The sequence below is a fragment of the Bubalus bubalis genome, chromosome 3 (assembly GCF_019923935.1).
Source record: "Bubalus bubalis isolate 160015118507 breed Murrah chromosome 3, NDDB_SH_1, whole genome shotgun sequence".
In the NCBI taxonomy this organism is placed as follows: Eukaryota; Metazoa; Chordata; class Mammalia; order Artiodactyla; family Bovidae; genus Bubalus; species Bubalus bubalis.
In genome coordinates, this window is record NC_059159.1 from 47,296,752 (window position 1) to 47,322,012 (window position 25,261).

The following is a 25,261-nucleotide window of genomic DNA, read 5'->3' on the forward strand; positions in this document are numbered from 1 at the left end:
GTGAATCAATTATACTTCAATTTCAAAAGAGGGAGGCTGCCGAGAGGAGCAACCCCACGTCCAAGGTCAGGAGGGGCGGCGGTGAGGAGGTACCCCTCGTCCAAGATAAGGAGCAGTGGCTGCGCTTTGCTGGAGCAGCCGTGAACAGATATCCCACGTCCAAGGTAAGAGAAACCCAAGTAAGACGGTAGGTGTTGCAAGAGGGCATCAGAGGGCAGACACACCGAAACCATAATCACAGAACACAAGGCAATCTGATCACATGGACCACAGCCTTGTCTAACTCAATGAAACTAAGCCATGCTGGGTGGGGCCACCCAAGATGGGCACGTCATGGTAGAGAGGTCTGACAGAATGCGGTCCACTGGAGAAGGGAATGGCAAACCACTTCAGTATTCTTGCCTTGAGAACCCCATGAACAGTATGAAAAGGCAAAATGATAGGATACTGAAAGAGGAACTCAATGGACATGAGTTTGAGTAAACTCCGGGAGTTGGTAATGGACAGGGAAGCCTGGCGTGCTGTGATTCATGGGGTCGCAAAGAGTCAGACACGACTGACTGAAGTGGGGTGAATATAGCTTAATGTGGTAAAATTATAGATTGTGATTAAGCAGGTCAGAAGTGAAGACCAGAACTCTCTATTATGGATAGGTTCTGTGGTCCTTAACTATTTGGAGGTCATAAATGCCTTTGGTAATCTGGACCTGCTCTACAGAAAAAATACACAGTCATATAAATGTGGAAGATGATCCCAGATGGTTCTTGAAGCCTAGTCAAGTGCTACAGATAAGAAGCCTGGTCTAGACAAAATGAACTGCTCATGTTTCCCACTTCTGACCACAGTTTCCCCTGCTGAGCCCTTTTAAGGTTCTTCTAATGCAACCATAGACCAGTATCATCAGCATTGCCTGGGAGCTGGTTAGAATTTCAGAGTCTCAGACCCACCCACGACCCACAGAATCAGAATCTAGACTTTAACAGGATCCCAAAAAGACATGTAAGCACTTTAAATCTCTAATCTTTGTAAGTTCACTCCAAAGCACATCCCTCCTCCATCCAATAGTCACTCAAGTTTCAAAACCTGCTGACTCATCTTAAAAGCATCACTATAGGGCTTCTCTGGTGGTCCAGTGGTTAAGAACTTACCTTGCAATGCTCTAGAGCCTGTGTGCCACACCTACCAGCCCTGTGTGCTGCAGCTACTGAAGCCTGCACACTCTAGAGCCCATGCTACCCAATAAGAGAAGCCGCCGCAATGAGAAGCCTACACACTGCAACTAGAGAGTAGCCGCTGCTCTCCGAGACTAGAGAAAGCCCACGCACAGCAGTGAAGACCCAGCGGAGCCAAAAAGAAATAAATAGATAGATAGGTGAAAGTGAAAGTGAAGTCGCTCAGTCTTGTCCGACTCTTTGCAACCCAATGGACAGCAGCCTACCAGGTTCTTCCGTCCATGGGATTTTTCCAGGCAAGAATACTGGAGTCGGTTACCATTTCCTTCTCCAGGAGATCTTCCTGGTTCAATCCCTGGGTCTCCCACATTGCAGGCAGATGCTTTACCATCTGAGCCACCAGGTAAGTCAGATAGGTAGATAGATAGGTAGGTAGGTGGATACATAAATAAGTAAAAAGTACCACTGTGAAGACTTCTCTCACAGGTCCGAGTCTCTCTAGTTACTGCAGTGTCTATGTGTCACTTGCCTTTCCTTCAGGGGAGCCCAGCACAGGTGCTAAAAGCAGGACGAAACAGAAGACTATCAAACTGATGATCCTCTGTCTCCACTGCATCTGTGCTTCCCTACGATGCCCCCAGTTCAGGGCCATCACAGGGGGACCTCAAGTGAGCTCAGCAGTTCCCTTGACCCTGCCTGGGCCACCATGGGCGGTGTAACCCCAAGTGAGGACAGAGGCTTCTCCCGCGCCGTGCTGCCCCTGGTTACAGTCTGTCTGGGGAGTGGGAGCAAGTCTTACACTGTCCGTATTCTATCAGATTTCCTAGACATGACCCCCTCGCCCACAGCACCCACTGTAGACTCACTGTAAGACTCATATGCTGGTCCCTGAGGGCTGGCCTCTGACAGAATGTGGTCCACTGGAGGAGGGAATGGCAAACCACTTCAGTATTCTTGCCTTGATACCCCATGAAAGCATGAAAAGGCAAAAAGATAAGACACTGAAAGAGGAACTCCTCAGGTCGGTAGATGCCCAATATGCTACTGGAGATCAGTGGAGAAATAACTTCAGAAAGAATGAAGGGATGCAGCCAAAGCAAAAACAACACCCAGCTGTGGATGTGACTGGTGATAGAAGCAAGGTCTGATGCTGTAAAGAGCAATATTGCATAGCAACCTGGAATGTTAGGTCAATGAATCAAGGCAAATTGGAAGTGGTCAAACAGGAGATGGCAAGAGTGAACATCAACCTTCTAGGAATCAGCGAACTAAAATGGACTAGACTGGGTGATTTTAACTCAGGTGACCATTATTTCTACTACTGCAGGCAGGAATCCCTTAGAAGAAATGGAGTAGCCATCATAGTCAACAAAAAGAGTCCGAAATGCAGTACTTGGATGCAATCTCAAAAACGACAGAATGATCTCTGTTCATTTCCAAGGCAAACCATTCAATATCACGGTAATCCAAGTCTATGCTCTGACCAGTAAAGCTGAAGAAGCTGAAGTTGAACATTTCTATGAAGACCTACAAGACCTTCGAGAACCAACACCCCAAAAAGATGTCCCTTTCATTATAGGGGACTGGAATGCAAAAGTAGGGAGTCAAGACACACCTGGCTGCTGCTGCTTCTGCTGCTAAGTCGCTTCAGTCGTGTCCGACTCTGTGCGATCCCAGAGATGGCAGCCCACTCGTCCCTGTGATTCTCCAGACAAGAACACTGGAGTGGGTTGCCATTTCCTTCTCCAATGCATGAAAGTGAAAAGTGAAAGTGAAGTCGCGCAGTCGTGTCCGACACTTAGCGACCCCATGGACTGCAGCCTACCAGTCTCCTCCGTCCATAGGATTTTCCAGGCAGGAGTACTGGAGTGGGGTGCCATTGCCTTCTCCAAGAAACACCTGGAGCAACAGGCAAATTTGGCCTTGGAGTACAAAATGAAGCAGGGCAAAGGCTAATAGAGTTCTGCCAAGAGAAAGCACTGGTCATAGCAAACACCCTCTTCCAACAACACAAGAGAAGACTCTACACATGGACATCACCAGATGGTCAACACCAAAATCAGGTTGATTATATTCTTTGCAGCCAAAGATGGAGAAGCTCTATATAGTCAACAAAAACAAGACCAGGAGCTGACTGTGGCTCAGATCATGAGCTCCTTATTGCCAAACTCAGGCTTAAATTGAAGAAAGTAGGGAAAACCACTAGACCACTCAGGTATGACCTAAATCAAATCCCTTATGATTATACAGTGGAAGTGAGAAATAGATTTAAGGGACTAGATCTGATAGACAGAGTGCCTGATGAACTATGGATTGAAGTTCATGACACTGTATAGGAGACAGGGATCAAGACCATCCCCATGGAAAAGAAATGCAAAAAAGCAAAGTGGCTGTCTAGGGAGGCCTTACAAATAGCTGTGAAAAGAAGAGAAGTGAAAAGCAAAGGAGAAAAGGAAAGATATAAACATCTGAATGCAGAGTTCCAAAGAATAGCAAGAAGAGATAAGAAAGCCTTCCTCAGTGATCAATGCAAAGAAATAGAGGAAAACAACAGAATGGGAAAGACTAGAGATCTCTTCAAGAAAATTAGACATACCAAGGGAACATTTCATGCAAAGATGGGACATGTCCTCAATAAAGACAGAAATGGTATGGACCTAACAGAAGCAGAAGATATTAAGAAGAGGTGGCAAGAATACACAGAAGAACTGTACAAAAAAGATCTTCACGACCCAGATAATCACCATGGTGTGATCATTCACCTGGAGCCAGACATCCTGGAATGTGAAGTCAAGTGGGCCTTAGAAAGCATCACTATGAACAAAGCTAGTGGAGGTGATGGAATTCCAGTTGAGCTATTTCAAATCCTGAAAGATGATGCTGTGAAAGTGCTGCACTTAATATGCCAGCAAATTTGGAAAACTCAGCAGTGGCCACACGACTGGAAAAGGTCAGTTTTCGTTCCAATCCCAAAGAAAGGCAATGCCAAAGAACGCTCAAACTACCACACAGTTGCACTCATCTCACATTACTTTACTAAGTAATGCTCAAAATTCTCCAAGCCAGGCTTCAGCAATACGTGAACTATGAACTTCCAGATGTTCAAGCTGGTTTTAGAAAAGGCAGAGGAACCAGAGATCAAATTGCCAACATCTGCTGGATCATGGAAAAAACAAGAGAGTTCCAGAAAAACATCTATTTCTGCTTTATTGACTATGCCAAAGCCTTTGACTGTGTGGATCATAATCAACTGTGGAAAATTCTGAAAGAGATGGGAATACCAGACCGCCTGACCTGCCTCTTGAGAAACCTGTATGCAGGTCAGGAAGCAACAGTTAGAACTGGACATGGAACAACAGACTGGTTCCAAATAGGAAAAGGAGTACATCAAGGCTGTATATTGTCACCTGCTTATTTAACTTATATGCAGAGTACATCATGAGAAACGTTTGTCTGGAGGAAGCACAAGCTTGAATCAAGATTGCTGGGAGAAATATCAATAACCTCAGATATGCAGATGACACCACCCTTATGGCAGAAAGTGAAGAGGAACTAAAGAGCCTCTTGATGAAAGTCAAAGTGGAGAGTGAAAAAGTTGGCTTAAAACTCAACATTCAGAAAACTAAGATCATGGCATCTGGTCCCATCACTTCATGGGAAATAGATGGGGAAACAATCGAAACAGTGGCTGACTTTATTTTTCTGTGCTCCAAAATCACTGCAGATGGTGATTGCAGCCATGAAATTAAAAGACACTTACTCCTTGGAAGGAAAGTTATGACCAACCTAGACAGCATATTAAAAAGCAGAGACATTACTTTGTCAACAAAGGTCCGTCTAGTCGAGGCTATGGTTGGACTATAAAGAAAACTGAGCACCAAAGAATTGGTGCTTTTGAACTGTGGTGTTGGAGAAGACTCTTGAGAGTTCCTTGGACTGCAAGGAGATCCAACCAGCTCATCCTAAAGGAAATCGGACCTGAGTGTTCATTGGTAGGACTGATTTTGAAGCTGCAACTCCAATACTTTGGCCACCTGATGCAAATAGCTGACTCATTTGAACAGACCCTGATGATGGAATAGATTGAGAGCAGGAGAAGGGGATGACAGAGAATGAGATGGTTGGATGGCATCACCAAATCAATGGACATAGGTTTGGGTGGACTCCAGGAGTTGGTGATGAACAGGGAGGCCTGGCGTGCTGCAGTTCATGGGGTTGCAAAGGGTTGGACATGACTGAGTGACTGAAGTGAACTGAACTGAGGACTGGCCTTGAAGGCAGTAAGTGACAAACCCCCAACCACCCTCAGGTCTTGCCTGAGACCCCACTCCCTCCCCCAGCCACCCTGTGTTGGGTCGCCACAGGTGGATTTTTCCCTTTCTTTTCCCATAAGCTATCTCCTCCTGACTCCCTCCCAAATATCCTCAGTTCTTTCATGCATATAAACCTGGGGTAGTTCCACAAAGTACACAGGAAATGTCTGGATGCTGAACCTTGGGGTGAACGCTGCTTTGGTTTATTTTTATACCTGGCCCACCTTACCATGGATGCTCACTCATCTCTTCTGGAAAGCAAGTTGCATGTTGGGTTCACTTTTCCCATCCTCCACCCCCAGCCACTACCTGGTGTTCTGCATAGAATAGATGCTAACTGTTTGCATGTCGTAATAAGGAGCCAGACCGGCAGTGCTACACTGAGAGCCCAGACGTGGACAAATCCCCACAAACTTTGCCATGTCACTTTGGGCCTGTCACAGCCTCTTTCTTGGCCTCAGTTTCTCCATCTGCGAAACAGGAAGATGATCTGTAAGGTTCTGTTTTTATCTGACATTCTGTGCAAGAATAAAGAATGGGGACTTCCGTGGTGGTCCCGCAGCTAAGACTCTGTGCTCCTAATGCAGCAGGCCCCAGGGTTTGATCCTTGGTCAGGGAACTAGAGCCCACATGCCACATCTAAGACCTGGCATAGCCAAATAAATAAATATTTAAACAAAGAATAAAGAATGAATTTCTCATCCTTGAAAGGCAAGGGATCTCAGAGTTGGGGTCCTATTAAAATAAGCACTGATCTCCCTAAAGCTCAGAGCTAATGTGTAGCAGCTAAAGAAGCCTGGGGAGGTGTCTAGAAATTATGTAAGGGGCACAAAGCTTCCTGTGCATCTCACTCTAAGGCCTGAGCTGGAGTAGCATCGCAAGCAGAGGGAAGCGTGCCCCAGCTAGGGGCAGAGGGGAAAGCAAGCAAACTGGGGAAGGGACCAAGGCAAGGGTTAAATGCTGCCTTCAGATATTTCTAGAAAGCTCACTCTTTATTCCTGTTTCCTTTACCTCTGACCCTGAGTGGGAGTCTGAGCCTATGATCAAGGTCCACGCGGAGGATCCTGGGTGGGAGGTGGGGGTGTCAGCCCACTGGGAGGAAGGAAGGAAGGATTATTCACCATGAGGAACTTTTCCATTCCTCATCTGTGCGTTGTTGAGGAGGGGGTCCAGGGGGACTGGGGATTCTGGAAAACAGCAAAACCTTGACTCCACCTCCTCCCCACTCCCCCTGCTCCCCAGCCTTTCCCTTGTATGCCCTCAAGCAGGGGGCCAAGCCAGACCTTGCGCTGGGATGTTCCCAGCACAGCCCCACGTGAGACGTCTCTGGCTGGCTTCAAGCCCAGCATCTGGAATTCAGGCTCCAGCCAAGTGCCTCTTCTCCAAGGAATCTGGGAACTTCCAAAGCTATCTCAGAGTGGAAATTTTCACTCATTTCTCCCACGCAGTGACTGACCCTCCAGCTGGGAAGAACAGCTATTCTTGACAGAGCAGAAGTGAGAGGGAGATGGCTACCACCTTCCAGAAGACTTTCTCTTCTGATTCATAATTTCTCCTTTGATCCTGCTTATTGCCTGACACTTGCAGTGACCAGTCACTTTCCAAAAATGGTGATGCCTTCCTGAAGCAGTGACACAGCTTCAAAGACTCAAAAATATGTCTGAAAACTCAGGGGGAGGGGGGGAAACAGAACACTTCTCTGAGTGATCATGTGCAAACAGAGGCCAGCTTGACCTGTCTCTGCCCATAGCAAGAATCTCATCTCCTTACACAAAAATGAGGAGATTTACTATAGAATGTCTACCGGGCCTTTGGTTAGGGCACAAGGCATGATAATAGCCTGGCAGAATCAGGAGAAAGCAGTCTCAAGATCTCAACACCTTTATTTATTTATTGAGCTATCGTAGTCCAATTCAGCTTTCTAAAAAACTTCTCATTTTATATTGGAGTAGAGCCTTGGTTTCTAAGGCAAACCATTCAACATCACAGTAATCCAAGTCTATGCCCCAACTGTTAATGCCAAAGAAGCTGAAGCTGACCGGTTTTATGAAGACCTATAAGACCTTCTAGTGTGTGTTTGTGTTAGCCGCTCAGTCATGTCTGACTCTTTGCAACCCCACAGACTGTAGCCAGCCAGGCTCCTCTGTCCATGGAATTCTCCAGGCAAGAATACTGGATCAGGTTTCCATTCTCTTCTCCAGGGGTCTTCCAGACCCAGGGATCAAACCCAGGTCTCCTGAATTATAGGCAGATTCTTTACTGTCTGAGCTACCAAGGAAGACTGACCTTTTAGAACTAACACCAGGAAAAAGATGTCCTTTTCATAACAGGGGATTAGAATGAAAAACTAGGAAGTCAAGAGATACCTGGAGTAACAGGCAAGTTTGACCTTGGGGTACAAAATGAAGCAGGGCAAAGGCTAAGAGAATTATGTTAAGAGAACACATTGGTCATAGCAAACATCCATTTTCAACAAGCCAAGAAATGACTCTACACATGGACAACAGAAGGTCAATACCAAAATCAAATTGATTATATTCTTTACAGCCAAAGATGGAGAAGATCTATAGTCAGAAACACAAGACCTGGAGCTGACCATGGCTTACATCATAAGCTCCTTATTGCAAAATTCAGGCTTAAATTGAAGAAAGTAGGTAAAGTTACTAGGCCATCTGGGTATGATCTGAATCAAATACCTTATGATTATACAGTGTAGCTGAAGAATAGATTCAAGGGATTAGATCTGCTAGACAGAGTGCCTGAAGAACTACAGATGGAAGTTCATAACACTGTACAGGAGAGGGTGACCAAAACCATTAGCAAGGAAAAGAAAAGCAAGAAAACAAAGTGGTTGTCTGAGGTGGCTTAACAAATAGTTGAGCAAAGAAGAAAGTGAAAGACAAGAAAGAGACACCTAATTGAATGCAGGGTTGCAGAGAATAGCAAAGAGATAAGAAGGCCTTCTTAAGAGCACAATGTAAAGAAACATGGGAAAACAATAGAATGGAAAAGACTAGAGATCTCTCCAAGAAAATTGCAGATATCAAGGGAATATTTCATGCGAGGATGGGCACAATAAAGGACAGAAATGGTATGGACCTAACAGAAGCAGAGGAGATTAGGAAGAGGTGGCAAGAATACACTATACAAAAAAGGTCTTAGTGACCAGGATAACCACAATGGTGTGATCACTCACCTAGAGCCAAACATCCTGGAGTGTGAAGTCGAGTGGGCCTTAGGAAGCATCACTATGAACAAAGCTAGTGGAGGGGATGGAATTCCAGCTGAGCTATTTCAAATGCTAAAAGATGATGCTGTGAAAGTGCTTCACTCAATATGTCAGCAAATTTAGAAAACTCAGCAGTGGCCACAGGACTGGAAAAGGTCAGTTTTTATTCCAATCCCAAAGAAGTACAGTGCCAAAGAATGTTCAATGTACCACACAATTGCACTCATTTCACGTGCTAGTAAGGTTATGCTCAAAATTCTTCAAGCTAGGCTTCAGCAGTATGTGAACTGAGAACTTTCAGATTTACAAGCTGGATTTAGAAAAGGCAGAGGAACCAGAGATCAAATTGCCAACATCCACTGGATCATAGACAAAGCAAAGGAGTTCCAGAAAAACATCTACTTCTGCTTCATTGATTACACTAAAGTCTTTGACTGTGGATCACAACCAACTGTGGAAAATTCTTAAAGAGATGGGAGTACCACCTTACCTGTCTCCTGAGAAACCTGTATGCAGGTCAAGAAGCAATAGTTAGAACTGGACGTGGAACAATGGACAGGTTCCAAATTGGAAAAGGGGTAGGTTAAGGTTGTATATTGTCACCCTGCTTATTTAACTTATACGCAGAGTACATCATGCAAAATGCCGAGCTGGATGAAGCACGAGCTGGATGAAGCACAAGCTGGAATCAAGATTTCCGGGAGAAATATAAACAAGAAATATCAATCACTATTGATAGCAGATACACTAATGATACCACTCGAATGGCAGAAAGTGAAGAGGAACTAAAGAACCTCTTGATGAGGCTGAAAAAGAAGAGTGAAAAAGCTGGCTTGAAGCTCAGCATTCAGAAATGAAGGTCCTGGCATCCAGTCCCATCACTTCGTGGAAAATAGAAGGGGAAAATATGGAAGCAGTGACAGATTTCATTTTCTTGGGCTCCAAAATCACTAAGGATGGTGACTACATCCATGAAATTAGAAGACACTTGCTCCTTGGAAGGAAAGTTATGATGAACCCAGACAGTACATTAAAATCAGAAAGGCCATTCCAGATTCTTGGGTGTAATTCCAAAACGCAGGACAAAGAGAACAGATTAACTTGTGCACTTCTTTGCTTCTACTCCTCTTGGAGCCCTATTTACCTTCTGTCTGACTCTAACTCCCTCCCACGGTACCCCCAACTTAGGTTGAAATCTCTGTTTGGCTCAGTGCTCTGTCAGTGACTCAGTCCATTTTTACTGAATGAATCAAGTGTTTTCAGGAATGGAGACTAGGTGGAACTTCAGACATGTATTCCCAGACCATCTGTTAGATTCTCTAGGAAACCAATATCCATCCTAAGACATTAAGCCCAGTGCCAGGAAGTAGGGATTCTGGTATCCAAGTGTCCTGGGTGAGAATCTCAGCCCCACCTGCTACTACATGTGAGATCCTAGACAAAGCTAGTTGACTTCCTTTTCAACATAAAGCAAGTTGGGTTGTTCGGAGGACCAACGAGACAATGTCGCCAGTCACCCCAGCACAGGGTCTGGCTCCTGGAAAACACTCAATGATGTCAGCCACTCCTCTTTGCCATTACTGACCATTAACTAGGGACCAGACACAGTCATTTGTTCAATAGAACCCATTTCTTATTATGAATACAGTGATCCACTGCTATATTTATTAAATGGATAACCAACAAAGACCTTCTGAACAGCACAGGGAATTCTGCTCATCGTTATGGGGCAACCTGGATGGGAGGGGAGTTTGGGGGAGAATGGATACATGTATCTGTATGACTGAGTCTTCTTGCTGTCCATCTGAAACTATCACAACATTGTTAATCAGCTATATTCCAATATAAAATAAAAAGTTTAAAAAACAAACAAAAACAAATGCAGTGATTGGCAGACAGGTCTTCCCAAAAGTTCCATATGTTTCAAAGACATTGTCTCAAAGACTCTGAGACAGAAGGATCAGCAGGAACTTTCATGCCCACTGGGCAAAGCCAAGCAAGCTCAGAATCATGAGGCAGTAGAATCAGGGGAGTCGAGGCCTGAATCTGAGGCTTGGCTCAGCCACTGGCATGCCTCAAGGAATACTGTCATATTTGTGAAAGAAAAGAGTTCAATGAAATGAACACTAAGGTCTTTTAGGTGTTATGATGGATTCTGGGATTTCTGAGGAAGTCTAAGGCAGAGTTGCAGCATGAAGGCAGCCGTTCTAATTCCAGGAAGACCGTTCTTTGACTCACGCCTTCTCCTTGGGAATCCTGAAGAAACTGGGATAACAGTTGCCATAGCTGAGGACACGCCTCTTGTCTTGTCTTGTCTGCCTGCCGTGCTAACCACAGGCTCCAGATTCCTGTAATAACTTAACCGCAAGGAATGTCCTCAACTCCCTTTCAGATGTCTGCTGGTTTGGCAGAGACTGAGGCCAGAGGCATCCAGATATATAACCAGGCAGCCAGCTGGAGAATGTGCCCCTTCCTCTCGAAGTATGTCCTAGTCGTGACAGCACAGACCCTGGGTTTTGTTTGGGGGAACTTGAACAGGTTCCTTAACTCCTCTGTACCTTGGCTTTCTGACTGTAAAATGGAAATGAACAATACCTACTGGATGGGGTTGGGGTACTGAATATTCCCAGTTCAGAGTTAGGTACTGCATGAGTATTACATCTGGATGATATAGATGGCTTCTTCCACAGCTTAAATCTGATGATTCTATTAATAGAAGTCAGCTTTATAGTTTTAAAAAAAACCCTATAGTTCTACTAAGCTTCACTGGTACCACTATCCTACATTTTAAAGAGCAAAAGGATTTAATATGCTGTTGGGGGTGCCTGCCAAGACTTCAGGACTCCTCCTTGGCTTGAAGGTCCCTGGGCTGTTGTTTGAGGGGGGACCAGTCATTTGCTCAATAGAACACATTTCTTATTATGCATATAGCGATCCACTGCTATATTTATTAACTGGATAACCAACAAGGACCTTCTAAATAGCACAGGGAACTCTGCTCAGTGTTATGTGGCAGCCTGGCAGGGAGGGGAGTTTGGGGGAGAATCCCTTCTTTCAGCATCCTTTTGGCTTGTGTTTCCCTGGTTTCCTTTCTTTTCTGCAGAGTTTTTACTTCAGAAAAAGGGGAATCTTAAGAATAAACCATTTGGTTTACGTCTGTGGTCTCTCTGGATATAACTGCACCCTGCCCCTCCCCCTTTCTTTTGATCTCCGCTGCAAATGGAAAATTGCCCAGTCCTGACCCACCACTTCCCTCTCCTACTTCCTGGAAATGTCCTGGCTGCTTCACTTGCTCAGCACGTTTCAGATTCCACTTCGTCATTCATTGAGGAGGATGCCGCCCGGGGCCAGCCTCACTTTCTCATGGGCTCCACCCTCTCGGTTTTCGATAAAAGGCAGGCAGAGCCACTGGAGGAGCAGAGAGGCCAAACCAGAGACCAACAGCTCCCACGCGGAAACTTGAATCCTCTCGCTGCAACATGAAGGTCTCCGCTGCCCTCCTGTGCCTGCTACTCACAGTAGCTGCCTTCAGCACCGAGGTGCTCGCTCAGCCAGGTGAGCCCCCTTCTCCTTCCCTCTGAAGCTCATTGCCCCCTCTCTGGGTCATGCTGAGCCAGCAGAGCAGAAGACTACCTGCACGCTCACTTTCACTACGAGATCAGGAAAGTCCAAGAGGCACAGGAGTGAGCTCGATCACACAGCTTCTCTTGGACGGTGCCTGGATGAGAATTCCAGCTGTAGACCTCAAATCCAGCTCCTTCCAGGATTCCGGCTCTGGAGACCTGAGCCCAGTTACTGCCCTGGCTCCTTTCAGCAGCACTTGGGGACTGGGATATAAGGAGAGGGGGTCTCTGGCAGGGTATATCCAGATACGATGGAGGCCAGAGGAGAAGATCTGAACTCTGGGCTCCAGAGACTCAGTTCTGCAGAGGCAGTGGGTATCAGGGAAACTCACAACCAAGCATCCATTTCTTCTTACCTAAAGGGGACCCTTAGCTAACTTTGATAACTTGGGTTATTTGCTCCTACTAACAGAATTTCCCCAAATTATCTAGTTTTAACAAAGCTCCCTTCCCTCAGTTCATTTTCAGTGCTATGTGCCCATTTTAGGGCTTAGGAAACTGAGTCCGTTTGACATTGTAGCTCTGAAGCACAAGCTGAAATATTAGGATTTAAGGGGTTCTCCCTGCACACCTAAATCCCTTTTGCCTTCTCCTTACTTCTCTTTTCCGCTCTGATTGAGATCGGAAAGAACCTAGTCCATTCTAAAATGCCTTTTCTTTGTGGTTCTATTTCCAGATGCAATTAACTCCCAAGTCGCCTGCTGCTATACATTCAACAGTAAGAAGATCTCCATGCAGAGGCTGATGAACTACAGAAGAGTCACCAGCAGCAAGTGTCCCAAAGAGGCTGTGATGTAAGTTGAGCACACCAGCCCTCCATGGTCCAGTTCTTCCTCAGGGTGCAAGGGGCAAGACTCACACAAACGTAACGTCAGAGAGTTACATGATCTTACCCAGTATCCAAAAGTGCCCCCCAGCGTCACGCTCCCTCTGGGTGCTCATTCAGACCATCCTAGTCTCTTTAGCCTGAAGTCAGGATGGTTTCAACTGGGACATCTATATGATCAGCTTGCCATGGGCTCCCTCCTTCCACCTGCTTTCCTCCTTGTGTTCCCATGGCAGCATCGGGGCAAATGGGCCACATTTGTAGGCTGAGATTTCAATGGCACTCCATCTAACCTTATCCCCTCTCTCTCCTCCGCAGTTTCAAGACCGTCCTGGGCAAGGAGTTATGTGCAGACCCCAAGCAGAAATGGGTCCAGGACTCCATAAACTATCTCAACAAGAAAAACCAAACTCCGAAGCCTTGAGCACTCACTCCACAACCCAAGAATCTAAAGACAATTTGTGTTCTTCTGGCTTTCCCTAACTGCCCTCTGATATTACCTTATTATAATTTTAAAGAGTATGAACTTTATTGATGTGAAACATGATGCCTTAAGTAATGTTAATCTTATTTAAGTTATTGATGCTTTAAGTTTATCTTCCATGACTACTAGTGTTTTTTGTTTTTTTGGTTGTTCGTTTGTTTTCATGGAGATTTGGGCAAATTGCTTTCCTCTGTGAATCTCAGTTCTATCCCTGGGATGGTGGACGTGTCCTCGCAAGAATGATTAATGCAAGAACTTTTGGTTTTATAGTCTAAGTCATTGTTAAAACTGTTATTGTGGAAATATATATTATGTAACTATTGAAAAAATACATATATATATATTTTTGTACAAAACCTGACTGTTGGCATTTTCTTGAAGGAAACTTAAAAAACTGAGTATAATATTGGTTGATGGGGGAGGAGCAGGGTTTCAAAGTGTGAGGCTCATGTTCGGGAAGAATAAGAATGTGAACTGGCTGTGGTCTTTTCCACCAGGTGGGCTCATCTGAGTTCCTACATAAGAATTTTTAAGGCAGGACACAATCAGGCATTTCATCATTACCACGCCAGTTCCCAACACCATTTGCCCAGATCCCGGGACCCTTGTCATCTGTTTAGCAGCAGCCAGCTCACCACCATCGTTGTGTTCACAGCCCTTGACCCCTGCCCTCACTCTCTCTCACAATCTATTGCAACTTCCCCCTAACTCGGTACTTTCCCTTAATTTCTCCCCCTCCAATTAATCCTCAACTTGGAGTGATACACACACTGTAGACATTGGGAAATGACCGCTGATAAGATCAATTAAGAAGATATGACTCAGACTTTGCCTTCCAATGGCAGGGGCTGCAAGTTCAATCCTTAGTTGGGGAGCTAATACCCCACACAACTCAAGGCCAAAAAAAAAAAAAAAAAATTAAAAAACAGAAGCAATGTTGTAACAAATTCAATAAAGACTTCAAAAATGGTCCACATCAAAAAATCTTTAAAAAAAGGAAGACATGATTTGAACCTATCTTTGATGATTGAATAAGACTTATCTAGAGAAATTTCCGGATCATGAAAAAAAAGAGAGGGAATTCCCTAGTGGTTCAGTGGTTAAGAGCCCATGCTCTCATTGCTGAGGGCCTGGGTTCAATCCCTGATGGGGAAACTAAAATCCCACAAGCTATGTGGGGTGAAAAGAAATAGAAAAAAAGAAAAGGAAAAGAGTGAGAGCAAATACCTAGAGGTAAAAGTGATGTTGACGTGTCCATCAAAGAGGGAGAAAAACAATTAGATGGGAATTGACGTCCATGCCTTTCAAGTGACGGGAAGCATGAGAAATAAAGCTTGAGAAGAGAGTTTTAAATATCAAGGTGGCAAGTTAATATCCAACTTCATAGGTTAAAAGGAGATGTTGGGAATGATCGGTCCAGTAGGAAAGGACATGCCTGTGCTCAGCAGTTCAGAGATGAGTTTCAGTAAATGTACCTTATGGGCTTCATGCAGACCTGGACAAGTAGGGTCAAAAGAGAAGTTATTGCTATGGTCCAGGCAAGAAATGGTGAAGGTCTGAATATGGAGTCCAAGAGGTAACACTGGAAGAACGAGCTGGGCAGAATGAAAGGCTGGGTGTTTTAGATGGAGCAGAAGGACCGTGGCTTAAGAGGAAGTCCCTTCTACAACCCACATTTTAAGGGACAGCTTGTCTGAAACCAGAATGCATTGCTGTCCACCACTATCTCCCAGTCCCAACTTCAGGAGCCTGCAATCATCCAGTTAGATGGATGAGCCTCTTCTTCCTGAGTGTCCACCTAAGATGTCTATTCTCTTGCATGGCATTTGATCTCCTTGTGAGGCGTTTGACCCACGTAGACGCAGACAGCTCCTCCACTAAAGAAAGTGGATGTCTTGCCCTATTGAATAAACTCTGCATGGTGAAACTGCAGATTCCCAGCCACTCTGGTGGGGAGATGGGTGGTGTATCAAGTTAGATCAGGCAGTGCCTTTGGCAGCAGGGAGAACACTAACAGAAGGGCACTGGGGTCCTAATGCCAGAACAGGCACTGGCTCACCTAGGGCAGGTTGAATATTCTGAGTCTCCATCAGTAAAATGGGGATAATGATGTACTGCTTCCCCAGTGGCTCAGTGGCAAAGAATCTGCCTGCCAGTGCAGGAGATGCTGTTTCAATCCCTGGATTGGGAAGATCCCCTGGAGAAGGAAATGGCAACCCACGCCAGTACTCTTGCTTCCACAATTCCCTGAACAGAGGAGCCTGGTGGGCTACAGTCCATGGGGTTACAAGAGTCAGACACAACTTAGTGACTAGACAACTGTACAACGATGATGTGTTACAAATAGGAACTCGGCAGAACCTCGGTTTTGGGATCCAGGAGTGTGTCTTTTGGAAAGCTTTCATTTCTACCACCTAGAGTAGAATAGGAAGAGGGGATTCTGCTTTCAGACTCCTGAGCCTGTTCTGGAGACCCTGATTCTGGCTGAGAGATTCCATCAAAGCTCCAAGGAACGCTCTCCAAGTGCCCTGGGAGTATATCAGTCAACAGACAATTCATTGGCAGCTATTAAAGGCACTTGTTCACCCTTGTGCCAGGTCCAACAGTCTCCCTTGCCCCTCCTTCCCTCCTCCAATCCTCAGCCTTGATCACTCAACTTCCAGTGCATGCCAGGAGGCAAAAACAGACTGAGTGCAAACAAAGGGGGCATCAGCATCTAGCTTACTGAGCATCAGATCTTCTAATGTCAGGCAGATTTGAAGCAAAGGGCCTGAAACAAGGGGAGGCTGAGGGAGGGGCCATGCACATGCTCAAGTCCCCAAAATAATCTGTTCACATTTCCTTTTCAAGGCATATCTGTTCACTTTCAGAAAACCTTGGGTCCATTTGTTTCTGTGTCAGCTAAGCGTGGGATTCCTTACTCCTTGCACAATAAATCTCTGAGCACAAAGCTCTGGCAAGAGGCCCTGGTTTAGGAGGGGATGCCAAGTGTAGTGAATTCATATCCTGTAGCAGCCAAGAGTCTGTTCCAGGAAACCTAGGCTTTTCTTATCATTCTCAAAATTCTTCCAACCTCTTCTCGTTGCCCCATTCTAAAGCCACTGCTGCATTTTTCAGTGTTTGCTGTAGCAGCAGCCCTGGCTACCCAGGTGGCATAGCGGTAAAGAACCTGCCTGCCAATGCAGGCGCTTGGGTAAGACACTTGGGTTTGATCCCTGAGTCGGGAAGATCCCCTGGAGGACACATCAACCCACTCCAGTATTCTTGCCTGGAGAATCCCCTTGGACAGAGGAGCCTGGTGGGCTATAGTCCATAGGGTTGCAAAGAATTGGGCAGGACTGAAGCAACTTAGCCTACACGATTGGATAGCAGCACCCCACTTCCAGGCACCAAAATCTGTACTTGTTTCTTATTGCCACTGTAATAAATTAACATAAACTTAATGCCTTAAACGCTGGGCTGGAAGAAGCACAAGCTGGAATTAAGATTGCAGGGAGAAATATCAATAACCTCAGATATGCAGATGACACCACCCTTATGGCAGAAAGTGAAGAGGAACTCAAAAGCCTGTTGAGGAAAGTGAAAGTGGAGAGTGAAAATGTTGGCTTAAAGCTCAACATTCAGAAAATGAAGATCATGGCATCTGGTCCCATCACTTCATGGCAAATAGATGGGGAAACAGTGGAAACAGTGTCAGACTTAATTTTTTGGGGCTCCAAAATCACTGCAGATGGTGACTGCAGCCATGAAATTAAAAGATGCTTACTCCTTGGAAGGAAAGTTATGACCAACCTAGATAGCATATTCAAAAGCAGAGACAATACTTTGCCAACAAAGGTCCATCTAGTCAAGGCTATGGTTTTTCCAGTGGTCATGTATGGATGTGAGAGTTGGACTGTGAAGAAAGCTAAGCGCCAAAGAATTGATGCTTTTGAACTGTGGTGTTGGAGAAGACTCTTGAGAGTCCCTTGGACTGCAAGGAGATCCAACCAGTCCATTCTGAAGGAGATCAGCCCTGGGATTTCTTTGGAAGGACTGATGCTAAAGCTGAAACTCCAGTACTTTGGCCACCTCATGTGAAGAGTTGACTCATTGGAAAAGACTCTGATGTTGGGAGAGATTGGGGGCAGAGGAGAAGGGGACGACAGAGGATGAGACGCCTGGATGGCATCACTGACTCGATGGACGTGAGTCTGAATGAACTCCGGAAGTTGGTGAAGGACAGGGAGGCCTGGTGTGCTGCGAATCATGGGGTCGCAAAGAGTCGGACATGACTGAGCGACTAAACTGAACTGAATGCCTTAAAATAACACAAATGCATTATCTTATAGTGCTGGAGATCGGACATTTAAAGTGGGTCCAGAGGGCTTTTAGAGGGCTTCCAGAGGGCTTCCTTCTGGAGGCTCTAGGGGACAATCGGCTTTCATACCTTTTCCAACTTATAATATTTATTTATTCATTTTTATTTACGTATTAGGCAGCTCTGTCTTGGTTGTCACAGATGGGGTCTTTAGTTGCAGCACCTTTTCTAACTTCTAGAGGTTTTCTGCATCCCTTAGCTTCCAACCCCCTTTTTCCATTCATAGCAACTTTAAGCAGGGGTAAGGATGGAGCTCTACAGGTCAAAGTTCACATATACTGTTGAAATTGTTGCTTAGTTGCTAAGTCACGTCCAACTTTTTTGCGACCCCATGAACTGCAGCCTGCCAGGCTCCTCTGTCCATGAAATTTCCCAGGCAAGAATACTGGAGTGGGTTGCTATTTCCTTCCCCAGGGGATCTTCCCAACCCAGGGATGAAACTCGTGTCTACTGCCTTGGCAGGTGGGTTCTTTACCACTGAGCCACCAGGGAAGCAGAGAAGGCAATGGCACCCCACTCCAGTACTCTTGACTGGAAAATCCCATGGACGAAGGAGCCCTGTAGGCTGTAGTTCATGGGGTCGTAAAGAGTCAGACATGACTGAACAACTGCACTTTCCCTTTTCACTTTCATGCATTGGAGAAGGAAATGGCAACCCACTCCAGCGTTCTTGCCTGGAGAACCCCAGGGATGGTGGAGTTTGGTGGGCTGCCGTCTATGGGTCGCACAGAGTCAGACATGACTGAAGCAACTTAGCAGCAGCAGCAGCAGCACCAGGGAAACTCAGTATTGAAATTAAGATGGTGTTAACTTGAGCTAGGTTCTTACAGATGACAGTAATAATAGTAATCTTCGTTGTGCCCACTAAGACAATAACTCGAAAATATATAATAAAAGAAAAAAGGAAATGAAATAGTACACTAGCAATTGTGTGAAAGTGAAGTTGCTCAGTCGTGTCCGACTCTTTGTGACCCCATGGACACCAGACTCCTCTGTCCATGGGATTTTCTAGGCAAGAGTACTGGAGTGGGTTGCCTTTTCCTTCTCCAGGGAACTTCCCGACCCAGGGATCAAACCCAGGGACTCCCGCATTGCAGACAGATGCTTTACCGTCTGAGCCACCAGGGAAGTCTCTGTGTAGCAACTGTGTAACACACAAAATAATTTTTTTTTAGTAATGGAAAGAAGACTGAAGTCAGGAAGATGGCCAAATAAGATGTCGCTTGCTCATATATCCCCATCAACGAGTTTTGCACTCAGCCATGAACAAAAGTGCCTTTTTGGAGCTGTGAGATCCAGTACCGTATGCCAAGCGACCTGGGAGGAGTCCTGCCCATCCATTCACCCATGCTAGGTCAAAAGCATACAGATCATGGTCCTGACTGTGAGATCTGCAGTAGCCTGTGAATTGCACCTCATCGGTGGTTTGGAAGCCCTTGGAGAACAGAGACTTAGACAATTACCCACAGATGAGAGAGCCTTTGTGGAAGCCAAATTTGTACTGGAGAAGTCCAGGTTTGCACACCACACAGTTGGAACAGAAAATTCAAGTTTGGATGCATTGGAGACAGTAAGAGGACCAGTTTCACATTACGTGCATCACCCTTCCCCGAAAGTGGCACAACTCAGTGCCAAGAGAAACCTTCTTGGCTGGTGTGATTATTTCTCCTGGGAGGTTGGTGACTGGCAGGGTGGGAGGGAGGAAGTGAGAGTGTGAACTTCTCCAGTTTCCCAGCTATGTGGACACTGCTATGGAGACCCAGTTCTTTCTTGCTCCACACAGAGTACTGAATTCTGAACTGCACGACCAGGGGTTAAGAAGAGGTTGGGAAAGCAGCAGGTAGAACTTTGGGGGAGGGACTTGTCTGGTGGTTCAGTGGTTACGAATTCGGCCTTGCAATGCAGGGGGTGAGAGTTCGATCCCTAGTCAGGGAGCTAAGAGCTCAGATGCCTTCAGGCCAGAAAAAAGCAAAACATAAAGCAGAAGCAACATTGTAACAAAAATTCAATAAAGACTAAAAAAATGGTACACATCAAAAAATATTTTTAAAAAAGAATTTGGGGGAGGCATCAGAGGGAGGCAGATCCTAGTAATTGCATTGCAGACCCCAAAGATCTCAGCTGAAGATCCTTCTAAGAGGCCCACATCACCACATGAGCCTCACCCACATCCATACCCAACCTGTGGCTGGTTCCCAATGACGGTCCCTGAAAATGACTAGAGTGGGCTTCGGCAGACACCTAGAGAGCACACGCAATTTAAAAAACCTGCCTGAGCCCGGGCGCCGCCTAGTGAGCACACGCAGAAATCCCAGCTGAATCTGTGCGCCGGGCAGAGACCTACCTTGGCTTCAGTTCTGCCCTTGAGAAAGCAAGCCAGGCTGTCAGCACTTGGCCTGGTGTGTTGCAGGCTTGAGAGGAGGCAAGCAAGTTGAAGGATTCTACCACAAGAGGGAGCTTAAAGCATGGAAAGAAAGAAAAGTTGCTCAGTCGTGTCCGACTCTGCGCCTACCAGGCTCTTACATCCATGGGATTTTCCAGGCAAGAGTACTGGAGTGGGTTGCCATTTCCTTCTCCAGGGGATCTTCCCGACTCAGGGATCGAGCCCAGGTCTCCCGCATTGCAGACAGACGCTTTACCATCTGAGCCACCAGGCAAGCATGGAGCAAGCATATATTTAGACGTTCTGAGACAGAGTCAAAATCCCTAGCAGTGCCGATGGAAAGTATTTCTCTCCTGAAGTCACTCAGTTACGACCTGAGAGTGTGACTGCTTCTTCAGATTCAAAGAAAGTGGGACGTCCCTGGTGGCCCAGTGGCTAAGACTCGGCACTCGCAGTGCAGGGGGCCTAAGTACAATACCTGGTCAGGGAACTAAAGATCCTGAATGCTGCAAGGACGATCGAAGATCCCGCGGGCGGCAAGTAAGACCTAATGTAGCCAAATAAATAAATACACACACACACACACACACACACACACACAAAACTTTGAAGAAAGTGACACAAGACTTCAAGAAATATGAATAATTAAGAAAACATGACAGCATCAAAGGATCACAATAATTTTCCAGTAACTGACTCCAAAGACATGGAGATCTATAATTTCCCTGAAAAAAGAATTTAACATGGCCTTTTTAAGAAATCTCAGTGAGCTACAAGAATGTGAAGAAAGACAATTTGACAAAATTAGGCAAAAAATGCACAGAATGAGAAGCTTAACAAAGAGATAGAAACAATTTTTTTTTAAATTCTGGCGCTGGAGATACACTGAATGAAATGAAAAAATGCAATAGGTTCCATCAACAGCAGAATGGACCAAGAAGAAGAATTTGTAAAATAGAAGACAGGACCTTTGAAATTGTTAGAGGAGAAGGACAAAGAAAAAGACTGAAGAATGACTTTGTGGTCTACAGAATAAAGAAACCATCTGTGAATTACTGAAGTCCTAGAGGGAGAAGAGATGGAGGAATGGGAAAGAAAGCTTATTTAAAGAAATAGTGGCTAAGAACCTCCCAAATCTGTAGAGAGATTTGGATATTCAAGTTGATGAAGTTCATAGGTCCCTAAACAAATTCAAAGAGACCTTCTCCAAGACATATTTTAATAACACTGTCAAAAATCAAAGACAAAGAGAGAATTTCTAAAGGAGCAAGAGAAAAGAAGCTTGCAACTTAAAAAAGCAACACCCATAAGGCTGTCAGTAGATTTCTCACGAAGAAACTAACAGTCAGGAGAGCGGGATGCTATCATCAAAGTGCTTAAATAACAACAACAACAAAACTGCCAATCAAGAACACTCTACCCGGAAAAGCTGTCATTTAGAAATAAAGAAAGAGAAAGATTTCCCCAGATAAACAAGAACTTAAGGAATTTACTACCACTAGAACTGTCATAGAAGAATGGCTGAAAGGAGTCCTGTAAACGGAAATAAAAAGACACTAATTAGTTATATGAAAATATACAACACATAAAGGTAAGCGTATAGTCAAATTCAGAATACTCTAGTACTGTAATACAATTATATATTAAGGACTTAACTCTAATACCAATGTTAAAGAACAAAAGTATTAAAAATAAATATAGCCACAATAATTTGTTACATACAGAGAGGCTAATTGTAGCATAACAAACATAGAAAGGGGTTAAGTAAGTAGATGGAGAAGCTCTATAGAGTCGGCAAAAACAAGAACAGGAGCTGACTGTGGCTCAGATCATGAACTCCTTATTGCCAAACTCAGACTTAAATTAAAGAAAGTAGGGAAAACCACTAGACCATTCAGGTATGACCTAAATCAAATCCCTTATGATTATGCAGTGGAAGTGAGAAATAGATTTAAGGGACTAGATCTGATAGACAGAGCACCTGATGAACTATGGATTGAAGTTCATGACACTGTATAGGAGACAGGGATCAAGACCATCCCCATGGAAAAGAAATGCAAAAAAGCAAAGTGGCTGTCTAGGGAGGCCTTACAAATAGCTGTAGAAAGAAGAGAAGCGAAAAGCAAAGGAGAAAAGGAAAGATATAAACATCTGAATGCAGAGTTCCAAAGAACAGCAAGAAGAGATAAGAAAGCCTTCCTCAGCGACCAATGCAAAGAAATAGAGGAAAACAACAGAATGGGAAAGACTAGAGATCTCTTCAAGAAAATTAGACATACCAAGGGAACATTTCATGCAAAGATGGGACATGTCCTCAATAAAGACAGAAATGGTAGTGACCTAACATAAGCAGAAGATATTAAGAAGAGGTGGCAAGAATACACAGAAGAACTGTACAAAAAAGATCTTCACGACCCAGATAATCACGATGGTGTGATCACTCACCTGGAGCCAGACATCCTAGAATGTGAAGTCAAGTGGGCCTTAGAAAGCATCACTATGAACAAAGCTAGTGGAGGTGATGGAATTCCAGTTGAGCTATTTCAAATCCTAAAAGATGATGCTGTGAAAGCACTGCATTCAATATGCCAGCAATTTGGAAAACTCAGCAGTGGCCACAAGACTGGAAAAGGTCAGTTTTCATTCCAATCCCAAAGAAAGGCAATGCCAATGAATGCTCAAACTATCATACAGTTACACTCATCTCACATGCTAGTAAACTAATGCTCAAAATTCTCCAAACCAGGCTTTAACAGTATGTGAACTGTGAACTTCCAGATGTTCAAAGTGGATTTAGAAAAGGCAGAGGAACCAGAGATCAAATTGCCAGCATCTGTTGGATCATCGAAAAAGCAAGACAGTTCCAGAAAAAAATCTTCTGCTCTATTGACTATGCCAAAGCCCTTGATTGTTTGGATCACAACAAACTGTGGAAAATTCTTAAAGAGGTGGGAATACCAGACCACTTTCCCTGCCTCCTGAGAAATCTGTATGCAGGTCAAGAAGCAACAGTTAGAACCGGACTTGGAACAACAGACTGGTTCCAAATTGGGAAAGGAGTAAAAAAAGGCTGCATATTGTCACCCTGCTTATTTAACTTATATGCAGAGTACATCATGCAAAATGCCAGGCTGGATGAAGCACAAGCTGGAATCAAGATTGCTGGGAGAAATATCGATAACCTCAGATATGTAGATGACACCACCCTCACGGCAGAAAACGAAGAAGAACTAAAGAGCCTCTTAATGAAAGTGAAAGAGAAGAGTGAAAAGGTTGGCTTAAAACTCAACATTCAGTAAATTAAGATCATGGCTTCTAGTTCCATCACTTCATGGCGAATAGATGGGGAAACAGTGGAAATAGTGACAAACTTCATTTTGGGAGGCTTTAAAATCACTGCAAATGGTGACTACAGCCATGAAATTAAAAGACACTTGCTCCTTGGAAGAAAAGTTATGACCAACCTAGACAGCATATTAAAGAGTAGAGACATTACTTTGCCAACAAAGGTCCATCTAGTCAAAGCTATGGTTTTTCCAGTAGTCATGTATGGATGTGAGACTTGGACTATAAAGAAAGCTGAGTGCTAAAGAATTGATGCTTTTGAACTGTGGTGTTGGAGAAGACTCATAAGAGTCCCTTGGACTGCAAGGAGATCCAACCAGTCCATCCTAAAGGAGATCAGTCCTGAATAGTCATTGGAAGGACTGATGCTGAAGCTGAAACTCCAATACTTTGTCTACTGATGCAAAGAACTGACTGATTGGAAAAGACCCTGATTCTGGGAAAGATTGAAAGTGGGAGGAGAAGGGGACAACAGAGGATGAAATGGTTGGATGGCATTACCAACTCAATGGAGATGAGTTTGAGTAAACTCTGGAAGTTGGTGATGGACAGGGAAGCCTGGAATGCTGCAGTCCATGGGATCGCAAAGAGTTGGACATGACTGAGTGGTTGAACTGAAGTAAGTAGAGTTTTGGTGTGCAATCAAAGTTGTTATCAGTGCAAATAGACTATTATATCTATAAGTTGTATTATGTGAGCTTCAAGGTGACCACAAAGCAAAAAACTACATAAAAGCTGATACATAAAGGATAAAGAGAAGGTAAACGAAACTCACCACTTTGAAAAAGTACCAGTTCACAAAGGCAATGAGAGAGGAAGAAAGGAACCAGGCAACCACAAAATAATTAAGAAACAATAAGATGGCAGTTTAAGTCTTTTCCTACCAATTAGTACTCTCAATGTGAATGGACTAAATTCTCCACAAAAAGCATAGTGTGACTGAATGGATTACAAAGACAGGACCTGACTATATGCTTCCTCCAAGAAATTTACTTCAGTTTTAAGGACACACACAGGCTCAAAGTGAAGGGATGGAAACAGATATTTCATGCAAGTGGAAACCAAAAGAATAGAATACACAGAAGAACTGTACAAAAAGATCTTCACGACCCAGATAATCACAATGGTGTGATCACTGACCTAGAGCCAGACATCCTGGAATGTGAAGTCAAGTGGGCCTTAGAAAGCATCACTATGAACAAAGCTAGTGGAGGTGATGGAATTCCAGTTGAGCTCTTTCAAATCCTGAAAGATGATGCTGTGAAAGTGCTGCACTCAATATGCCAGCAAATTTGGACAACTCAGCAGTGACCACACGACTGGAAAAGGTCAGTTTTTGTTCCAATCCCAAAGAAAGGCAACGGCAAAGAATGCTCAAACTACCACACAACTGCACTCATCTCACATGCTAGTAAAGTAATGCTCAAAATTCTCCAAGCCAGGCTTCAGCAATATGTGAACCCTGAACTTCCTGATGTTCAAGCTGGTTTTAGAAAAGGCAGAGGAACCAGAGATCAAATTGCCAA

General features: G+C 44.6%; 1 protein-coding gene across 1 annotated transcript; it reads left to right on the forward strand.

The window, feature by feature from the left end:
* Positions 1–12,111: 12,111 nt before the first annotated feature.
* Positions 12,112–14,003, forward strand: LOC102408963 (C-C motif chemokine 2). The gene is made up of 3 exons (XM_006058306.3): positions 12,112–12,269; positions 13,014–13,131; positions 13,482–14,003. Exons 1-3 carry the CDS (start codon positions 12,194–12,196, stop codon positions 13,585–13,587), a joined length of 300 nt encoding a protein of 99 aa, XP_006058368.1. The 5' UTR covers positions 12,112–12,193; the 3' UTR covers positions 13,588–14,003.
* Positions 14,004–25,261: the final 11,258 nt, after the last annotated feature.